This window comes from Hibiscus syriacus, unplaced genomic scaffold, assembly GCF_006381635.1.
Source record: "Hibiscus syriacus cultivar Baekdansim isolate YM2019G1 unplaced genomic scaffold, ASM638163v2 tig00116970_pilon, whole genome shotgun sequence".
In the NCBI taxonomy this organism is placed as follows: Eukaryota; Viridiplantae; Streptophyta; class Magnoliopsida; order Malvales; family Malvaceae; genus Hibiscus; species Hibiscus syriacus.
The window spans coordinates 1,482,182-1,493,111 of record NW_024063494.1 but is presented as its reverse complement, the minus strand read 5'-3'; the positions used below and the strand labels follow the sequence as shown (position 1 = coordinate 1,493,111).

General features: G+C 37.0%; 1 protein-coding gene and 1 pseudogene across 1 annotated transcript; both read left to right on the top strand.

Moving 5' to 3' along the window:
* Nucleotides 1-3,804: 3,804 nt before the first annotated feature.
* On the top strand, nucleotides 3,805-6,352 carry LOC120191611. The gene is made up of 3 exons (XM_039194531.1): nucleotides 3,805-4,970; nucleotides 5,016-5,612; nucleotides 5,675-6,352. Exons 1-3 carry the CDS (start codon nucleotides 4,719-4,721, stop codon nucleotides 6,350-6,352), a joined length of 1,527 nt encoding a protein of 508 aa, XP_039050462.1. The 5' UTR covers nucleotides 3,805-4,718.
* Nucleotides 6,353-7,440: 1,088 nt separating this feature from the next.
* LOC120191470 lies at nucleotides 7,441-9,490 on the top strand (annotated as a pseudogene).
* Nucleotides 9,491-10,930: the final 1,440 nt, after the last annotated feature.

Sequence of the window (10,930 nt, the reverse complement as noted above, 5' to 3'; positions counted from 1 at the left end):
TTTCTGGACTTCTGCAGTTGTCATCATTTCCTTGGGGTCTCCAGATAACTTGTTGATACGAATGGTGATTGTGCGTGATTTCTCATATTGATTAGGATTAGCTTGTTCTAAAGTAGCCCTTTGTGTACTTGACATCGTATGACTATTTTTGTCGAGCTTAAACAGAAGTCTATTTTCCTTTGGCCAAAGCAGTTATTCTATCCATTATCTTGGACATTTGCTCCTTTATCTCCCTTATCTCCTTTTTTTCTTCGTCGAACATACGATCCCCGAGCGCATAGCTCTCCATTATTCTCGAAGTTTCCTCAGGATGTCATTCCTTAGTTGTATTGTAGTTTACTTGATCATGAAACCCTTTGTCCATCATGAAAACCTTTTAATATGATGATCACTCGTAAATCAACACCTTGATTATGTCAATGAACATGTGATGCAAGCAAAAAGGAAAAAAACATATAAACTAGTTAGTACAAAAAATGATAATAAGATGACAAGAATTATTATAGAAGCCGATAGCAAAATAAATAAATTAATAAGCTAATGCAAAACGAGAATGTAAATGCTAATGCAAATGCAGAAGGTGTTAATTTCAAAAGTGATCACCATATAACAACCTTCATTTAGACAACAAGATTTCATTACACCATGTAGTCAAAATACAATTGCGACTCTTCATTACCCAAAGTTTTCGGTGTACTTTATCACCTTTGATGACGTCAGATGTCCTTAAATTAAATCATGAAATCTCCATTTTTACTTCTAATGCGAAGTGTCTTCATGTCTTTGTGAAGAGTCTTCTCGTCCTTGGTATGACTGTATCTATATCACGAGGGAACATCTTGGCCTTCGCTCCTTTGAAAGACTTTTTCAATCAATTTCAAATTTATTCATTCATTGGATGTCCTTCATGGATTGTTTGAACATCTTCGGATCTCCTGATTTTGACTACATGTTTAAGAATTTCTTTTTCATTGTGACTATCCTTCTTATTAGTCAATCACTTGTGAATTAACACCTTGATGACATGAAGATGCAAATGCAATAAATCCAAAATAAAATAGACATAAAACCAAAATGAGTTAGTACACATAATATAATCAATAAAATAATAAGTATCGTAGTCATTAAATAAAACCTACCCTCACATGCTGGCTACCCAATCATGCTTTAGTAGATCCTACCCAAACATGATTTCTACCCATATGTTTTGTTTATAGAACAACCTAACCTCGTGTCATCTAGTTCGCATGCTTACCCAAATTAAACCTAACCGTCTGATTTCTAATTCACATACATTTATTCGAGAAATTAAAATTTCACTAGAAAATGCTCAAATAAGCTTTTCCTTGTGTACTCTCCTCACAGTATCATATAGTCTGGGTAAGGTCGTATTTAGGTTCTAAGTTTACTACATGCTGGGTTTGGTTCTAAAGTAAGGGGTCCTCGAATTGTCATTTGTCGGTGCCCTTTAGGCTACCGAACCCTCAATCCTAGCCCATCTCAGGCTTTCGAATCGAGATCAATTTGAGGGGACACACTTCCTTATGTCATTGCGGAGGTGAAAACCTCACAAGGATCATAAGGTGTGAGCCCAATGAGCATTTCACTATCCCGCACGGAAGTGAAAACCACACAAGGGAGTAGTTACTTACTCCTACTTAAATAAGACGGAGTGGGGTTTTAGCTCATGTTATGCAAATGCAGTTGTGCAGTGTGTGAGGAAAAGCGAAAACAAAGCAAACAACACTGAACAGAAAACTTAAGACCCTGAAGAATTATTTAATTTGAAAACATTAGCAAACAAATCAGTACAACTATTTAGTGTTTAAACAAATTAAGAGTCAAAATGCAAACAAAACTTATTTAAAACCAAACAAGGGATCAAAAACCAAATTAGAACGAACTTGTAATTTTATTTGCAAAGATATTTTATTAATCGACTAATGGCCTGGCTCTCTAAAAAAAGTCCCCAGCGGAGTCGCCAAGCTGTCGAAACGGTCTTTTACCCGAGATTTTAAAACCCACACTAATTTTTAATTATTCTTTTCGGATTTTAAAAAAAACTCTAGTTTCGAAAAATTCGAGATTCCTTTTTAAAATAAAACGTACGGTTCGAAGAGTCGCCACCAATCTTTGATTAGGGTGTGATTGGGCACCCAAAAATAAATTTGTCATTTTAATAAAATATTAATTTTAATTAAAAAGACAAACTTGGGGTCTACGTTACCAAAATTTGAGTTCGGGAGTCGGTTACGTGTGGGGAAGGACTAGCACCCCCACAACGCCCTAAATCGGTACAAGTTCGAGTCTAATTTAATTTAAGATTCCCTAAAATAACATATTTAGAAATTTTGGATGAAAGATAATAATATTAAACTATTTCCTATTGAGAAGAACTGATCTATCATACCTTGAAGCAATCGATTCTTTCTCCAATCGAAAAAAATATTAAAATTCCATTATAAATTTGAGTTTCTGATGTAGAGTGGAGGGTACGGCTCCCCCCGGAACCCAAAGACTTTGATTTCTTATAAGGTGTCGGCGAAGTCCTAAAAGCAACATCCGTCGATCCCTGGTCGGCATCGTTTATGGTTGAGACTAGGACGGTATCTGATTGTCTTTGAGCCCCCAACTTTCTTTCTTGATCAATGAAAACATCATTGGCAAATGCTTTTGCAGTTGTTCGTCTTTCATAAATCCAAGAATTTCACCTCTGACTATGAAATACGAATGCCCCCGACTGTCCCTGTTAATCATTACTCCGATCCCGAAGGGCCAACATAATAGGATCGAAATCCTGTGATGTTATCCCATGCTAATGTATACAAGTGTAGGCCTGCTTTAAGCACTCTAATTTCTTCAAAGTAACAGCGCCGGAGGAACGACCCGGCCAATTAAGGCCAGGAGTGCATCGCCGACAGTAGGGACGAGCAGATCGATGCTCATCGTGAGGCGGACCGGCCGACCCACCCCTAGGTCCAACTACGAGCTTTTTAACTACAACTTAAATATACGCTATTGGAGCTGGAATTACCGCGACTGCTAGCACCATACTTGCCCTCCAATGGATCATAGTTAAGGGATTTAGATTGTACTCATTCCAATTATCAGACTCGTAGAGCCCGGTATTGTTATTTATTGTCACTACCTCCCCGTGTCAGGATTGGTAATTTGCGCGCTTGTTGCCTTCCTTGGATGTGGTAATCGTTTCTCAGGCTCCCTCTCCAGAATCGAACCCTAATTCTCCGTCACCTGTCACCACCATAGTAGGCCATTATCCTACCATCGAAAGTTGATAGGGCAGAAATTTGAATGATGCGTCGCCGACACAAAGGTCGTGCGATCCGTCAAGTTATCATGAATCATCAGAGCAACGGGCAAAGCCCGCATTGACCTTTTATCTAATAAATGCATCCCTTCCAGAAGTCGGGGTTTGTTGCACGTATTAGCTCTAGAATTGCTACGGTTATCCGAGTAGCAAATACCATCAAACAAACTATAACTGATTTAATGAGCCATTCGCAGTTTCACAGCCTGAATTAGTTCATACTTACAAATGCATAGCTTAATCTTTGAGACAAGCATATGACTACTGGTAGGATCAACCAGGTAGTGTAATCACAAAATAATTTTAATTATTGTTTCTGATCGAACATTATTATTTTGAAAACCCTTTGAAAACACATACAAAAGTCAAACAAATTAAAAAAGCCTATCAAACAATTGATTTATTTTACCAATATTTAATGAGAATAAGGATATTCAATTAATTAAATATCTCGAGACGAACATTCAAGATTCTCTGGTCAAGACTTGAGAGTAAATTCTCTGGTCTCGGATAAAACAAGGGAAATTTTGGACAACTTTGCTACTGCATAGAAGAACATTCAAGATTCTGGCTCTCATGAACTGGAAAATGTCACTCACATACAGGCATCTGAAGTTCATTCTCCTGGTGCTTCTGTTGGTCATGATTCAAAAATAAAAGTAACTAGTGCAATTCCAGCATTTAATCGAATACAGACTGCTGATGTCAATGATGTTGCCAGAGTGATGAAGGAAATTTTCTCTGAAACCTGCTCATCAAAATCTAGAGCTGGTGAAACTGCTGGGAGTGAGGGAAGGAATACTCCTACTGCACCATTATCAAACAAGACACTGGATGAGTTAGATGAAAAAAGTCTAGATTGTAAATCAGCTGTCAGCACACCAGCTCATGAAAAAACTGCTCCAGCTTGTGATGTTCCAAAAGAAGAAAGTAAAAGGCTATCCATTTCTGAAGCTGATGCAAAAGCACCGGAAAACAATGCATCTCTTGTGGCTGAGGCCTCTGTTCAGAGAGCTGATTCTTTGAAACCTGAATGCAATACTGGCCTAGAGAGTGATGCAAGTTCAAGACAGGTTCGAGATAAAAATTTAATTACAGAGCGTAATATGGAGGTTGATAGTACATGCCCTCGGCATGATGGTGGCAAGAAAGATGTGTCTGAAAGAACTGCTTCTGGTAGTGATCAGACAGGTTCTAGATTTCAACCTGCCTCTCTCAGTCCAATGGAACTGCCTCGAACTACTGAGAGTGATATAACCAACATGGAAGCTGGTTTTAAAGAATTTCCTAAAGCTGATAATACCAGCGATAATTACAGAGTGCCCCCTCTGTTTCAGTTACAGTGGAGCCTTTTACTAATGATTCTGAAACCAAAAAAGAAAGTCCTGGTATGACTGAAGTGTATTCGGGGAATGAAGCAAACCCTTCTTTGAAAGGAAAGACTTCTTTGGAAATTCCAAATTCATCGCCGCTTGATATTAGTTCTCCTAAAGGCTGTGTCGCTTGTGATAGTTCTGGAGAGAATGCTATGGTTCTGTTGAGTTCAGATCACTCAGCTTCTAGAAGCATTCCTGATTCAACTGTTATTCCATCTGAAAACAGCACAGAACCTTCTGCAAGAGGATCTTTGGAATCTTCTATCAATGTTGAAAATGCTGAAGGTGCTCTGAATGTCGTCAGATTGCATGATGTTACTGACCATCCAGGAGAGTCTTTAGACTCTCTAGCTATATGTCCAATTAAGTCAGGCATGGAGGAGGAACCTGCTATGGTTGAAAATAATTTCGAGTTTGAAAGAGAGCCTTCTTTAAAATCATATCCTAAAGCTGCTGCCCTAGATGTTCAAAACCTCGGAGGTGATGCAATGTCCACAAAACCTGATGTTGATGATGTACTTCCCGTGACTTCAAATATTTCTCCAAATCCTGTTCATTCAGCCATGGTGGAAAATCCTGCTGTTACTGAGAACGAATTGGGAAGGGAATCAAAACCTTCTTTGGAAAAGTCTTTGCAGCCCTCTTTAGGAATCGAGAGTGCCGACGGCAATCATGTTGACCCTTTGGAAATAGAAGCATCTGCAGAGAAATATATTACAGCTGTGTCAAGCATGGAGCATGTTCCCGTATATCACATTAAAATGCATCTTGAAGTAGGAGTTGCAAGTAGTGAAGGTGATAATATTCAGGTTGAAAACACAAATGTTAACACCTTAGAAGCACAGACAACTTCGGCAGAAATTACCATCGAGGAGTCCATGATGGAAGATCAATCTCATGAGCTCTTGGTAATTAAGACGACAGAGCTGTCCATCTTGAGACTTCAACTGCTGAACCAAACTCCTCTGAGGCGAAGTCTTCTTTATTGCGATCTGATAATAAAGAACTTGTCTGGAGTTCTGATGTTGATCTTGTTGAGGCCTCCAATGTGGAATCAAATCCCGTAGGACCTTTGTCGTCATTAGTCGTCTCTGACGAATCTACCAATCCAGAGCTTATGCAGGTGTCTTCACTGCAATCTGGCAATTCTAATGATAAAGAGCTTGTTCTGAGGTCTGAGGTTGATCTCATCGAGGCCTGCAACGTAGAATCAAATCCCACAGAGGAAGGACCATCCTCATCACAAGTCATCTCCGATGAATCTGCCAATCCTGAAGTTGCACGTAACAATAATGTTGGAACTGAGCTCCAATCCGAAGATCATGCTGAGCCTTCTCAGCAGACTAAGTCTGAAACTGCTGATGTTTTCAATATGGAAGTCGACTCCACAGAAATAAAAGTTCCTCCACCCCAACCGGAAGATCATGACAAAGCTTCTCAGCAGCATAAGATTGGAAGTGCTGACCCCTCCAATATGGAAATAGACGCCACTAAAACCGAACTTCATTCACCCGGACCGGAGGATCATGACAAAGCTTCTCAGCAGAATAAGATTGGAAGTGCTGACCTCTCCAATATGGAAATAGACCCCACTAAAACCGAAGTTCATTCACCCCAACCGGAAGATGATGCTGAAGCTAATGCATAGATCATTTCGGATCAAGATAGATGTGTGTTAACAGGCATTATTCTTTCGATCCTCTTTTTGGTTGCCTCACCATATCATTATTTCATATTAGTAAATGCTTATCTCGTCGTAGATGTACGTAGCTGTACTTTTGCTCCATAAGCCTCGTCATTAGAAACATTTGGTTATTCAATTGCTTGCCAATAGTTGAATGAATTTTCATAGATGCTGAGCAGTATGATGAAGTAACTATCCGTTTTTCTTCCCCGTTCTCTGTAGGTGAACAGGGATCATATATCCAAGAAGAGATTCGACGTCGAGGATTGATCAAACGAATAACAAGGGACATCCATTTGAGCTCCGGCTTTTCTGAAATGGTAAAAGGTAGTTTCCAGGGCAGATATGGTTTACTTTCATTATTTCGTTTCTGTTGACCTAAATCTAAGGTGTATTTGATACTGCAGCAGCTTCTGAATCTGGTCCATCATATCTCCCTTGATCTATAATCTCCAAACTTCTTTTTTGGAGAACTCGATGTTTGTTATTGTTCAGAGTATTATAAGATAGTAAAATTTCAGCCTTATATCGATGGTCGTCGTTTTTTTATTTGACGGGCTCGGTTGAAGAGCTTACGTATGAAATCGATCATGTAACGTAAACTGTGATGTGATTGCTCAGCCAGAGTTGGCTGTTAAATATCTTAATTATTCAGCTGAATTGTTTTACCCAAATTAAACCGAAAATCAAATCAAATACATTCAATTCATACTCGAACCAAAACCAAATCAAACACCACGGTTTAATTCAAATTTAGGCAGCCTAGAATGCAAGAGGCATTGGTTGATTATGTTACTAGACTCGAACTCGAATACTTCATAAAAATGAAAAGTCGAACAATATATTTGCTCGATGTCTCAGGTTTTCTTTGTTATACTTTCTTCATCAAATGAACCATAATAAACACAGAAAAGAAACCTAAGCAAAGAAGAACCTTTGAGAAATCATTGTTTTGAGATTATTCTGATGAGAGAAAAAAAAAGAGCAAAGAAATAGAGTAGAAACCAACGGGGCTTCGGCCTACGGGGTTATAAAAGAAAGAGAAACCTAAAAGACATAATACTCTTCAATGAAAATAGAATTACAAATAAGTATCTGTCGTTCTTCTCTTTCAATTTTGAGCAAAACACATTGATTAAGGTAAACAGATTAACCCACAATACAATTTTCTTTGTTTCTTCCCCTTTAATTGTAGATAATTAAGAATTTTGAGAAAATAAAGGTTGGGCTTTTTTATTGGTGCAGAAAGAAGTGATCTTTTCTTCGTTGTTGGTGGCGTTGGAAATGGCGAACGTGGTTGATGCGGCGGGCGAACCGATCCCGACATCGTCGGTTCTGATGGCGGCGGCGAAGCACATGGAGATTAATTGTATGCCGGAAAACGTGGAGTTCCTCAAGTGTAAGAAGAAAGATCCTAACCCCGAGAAATGTCTCGATAAGGGCCGCCAAGCTACTCGCTGAGCCCTTGGACTGTAAGCATTTTGATTCTTCAACTTTTTACTAATTTTTCAATTCCTTTGGTTATTGTTGTTTTCCCTTCAGCTGGATTTTGCTTAGAACAATTTCTGATAATTTGGATTTTAGTTCATGAAAAATCTAGAATTGTTTGTGCTATCTTACTAAGACTTGGGTGCGTCACAGCTCGATTATAGTTAGATTATCCTAAGTATTTTCGTGTATGTGGAGGATCCTCGGAGGTCATCTTCATTGATGTACAACTAAGAAAATGATGGTTGCTGGATGTGTATATGGTAACATCGGACAATGGCAGTTCACCCTTTCTAGTTTGCACGAAGAACCATCAAGGAATTAGTTCGACTTCTCTGAGAAATTGGATAATAGACCCGTTCTCTCTTCCTCTCCATTCTCAGGAGCGAGGGAGTCTTGTTACATACTCTATGTCACGAGTTTTTCGGTTTATTGGTAGATAGTCAGTAGTAGAACCTGTAGATAGGTCGGTTCGGGGTCTTCTGTGTCAGTTTAATATCGTACCTCCTATTTAGTCAAAGGAGGGGCTAAGCGGATTACAGAGTAGCTCCGGAGCTGGAGCCTGGAAGGTCGAGGAGTGCTGGGTTATGTGATATTCCAGTGTTGGTTTCCAGGGAGCCTTTAGGCTTGTCGGGGCCGGTAAAATAAGTCGAACATCGGTACTTAGAAAAGTGAAGAGCCGGAGCAACTTAGGTTCTATAATAAAAAAATTTGGCTAAAAGAAATGGGGATCGGTCGCATCCCTGCCAACCAGCAACTGGAGAAATGAGTAGACGAGATATGACAGTGAAGACAAATAACTAAAATACGACATAAAACATATCAACGGCTGAAATACATGGAATTATTGGATTTAGAAATGAACCTCTACTGTGGCTCTTATTTGTTAACATCAATAAGCTTTTATTAGTTTTAGATGTGCTCGAAAGTGTAAATTTAGTTTTCATGTCATAGGATTGAGTAGTAGTTTAATATTTGTACCATTGCATTGGTGCAAATGAATAAAGTTGATTATAATGTTATCAGAAAACAGTCTAAAATGCCTAGATCCAAACTCGGGTTGCAGATTGGGTTTATTGAATCTACCTTGGCTTGTTTTCATATTTTCTGTATTGTTTTATCGATCTGCTTGAATCATGCATGGTGCTAAACACCCTTTTTTTCTTTCTGGAGCTGAACACCAGTAGAACACATGATTACAATCTGTATTACTTTATTGAAGAATCATTCTCCCGCATTCGACATAAGCATTTGAGCTCGAGTACTTTATAGAGAGAGAACGTATAATCTGGATAACATAGCTTTAGTACATTTCTTTTTCTTTCGACTTTACAGGCTTAAAGATCTTTATCAGAGATGCAAAGATCATGGAAGGTTATGTCGGGTGCATGTATTACCATACGAATGAGTTTGATCTATGTCGCAAACAGCAGCAAGCATTTGAGAAAGCTTGCCCTTTGGAGTGATTTCTGGTAAACAAAACATTTTTGAGATTTCCATGCTTGAAATAACGTAAAACCGAAAACCGTATCGCTTGTGGTTTTTGTTTTACTTGATTCCGTTCTGTTTCGGCTCAATTATTGTTTAAATGTAATCGGTTTGATTCAGTTCTTACTTCGTTTACCTATCTTCATCATTACCTCCTTTCGACTAATTTCATTGTCTTCTCTTCCATTCATCTTCAGAGAAAGGAAAAGGAGCAATGAATAATTATATTAAATGAAAAATAATTAGAATTTTAATAGATAAATACATCAGCATCGTCAGTTCAATTCGTGGGTCAATCATAAAATTTTGGATTAAAATATGTCAATATAGAAATCGAAGTGATGAGTACAGTTATTAATGTCCTTTTCGTTGAAGTTTTAATAAGATTCAAGATTCTTTGTACCAGTGGGAGGCCCCAGTTTTGAAAAACTGTACATTGACATTGTCAAAGTCTAAGCAAAATTATTGTACAAACTGGGAACTCCGACCACTGTTTTCCGCCGCTAAATGGCGAAGAGGCCGCCGTCTTATTTCCACTTCGAACCCACTTCTTTTGTAGTTTGGAAAGAAAAGGGTCTACTTATTGATTCCATTCTTTTACTAAAATAGAAAAAATTGTCTTTGTACTTCAATTTGTTAAAAATTAATTGTCATATTTTATGATTTTTACTTTTTATTATTATTAAAAAGCATTAAAACTTTGAGCTTTTAAGAAATGTTATTAAAAGATTTTAAAATCGAAATAACAGTTATTTTGTCCTTATTGAAATATTGTTACCAGTTTTTTTAAAATATTTTTTTTATTAATTTGGGATAAATATAAGTTAACACCTTTTTAAAAATAATTCTCAATTATTTGGCGCGTTGAACGCTTGTACTTTTAACATTTATGATGTTTGAATCTAATACCTTAAGAAATAATAATAATTTATTCACTATAAAAATCATTTGATTTGTGCTTTTTTTTATAAATTTTAATTATTTTATTTGAAATTTTAATGTAGTAAAAAATGAAAAAATAAATAACATTGGCATTTTCATAAAATAAAAAAAATTTGACGCTAACTTCATAGTGTTACGGTTAAAAGAATTGTTAGTTTTAAAGGTATGAGATTTGAGCACCAAAGATTATAAGTGTACTTTCATTATCAAATAATTGAGAATTTTTAGAACATATATTATATTGTAATAACCCTATAATAATAATAATAATAATAGTAATAATAATAAAAATAATAAAACAATGTTACTATTATGTCATATTTCAGTCCAACTGTCTTGGTGTTGGTCACCCATAGTCGGTATTTATTATTATTCATATATTTTATTATCGCGTATCTTTGTTTTTTTTTTATTTTTAAATTTTTAATAACTCAATATTTATAGTATATTTTTCTCTATTTTTATGGTACGTTTTTCTTTGCATTTATGATTGTTCACCTTGTTTCTTAGGGTTGGATTTGACATTGTCACAATTGATCAAGATAGTGCTTATTTATTATCATGTCGATCTTCCTTGTTTTGGACCATCTGATTGGATTTGGATATGCAATTTGTATACGTGAA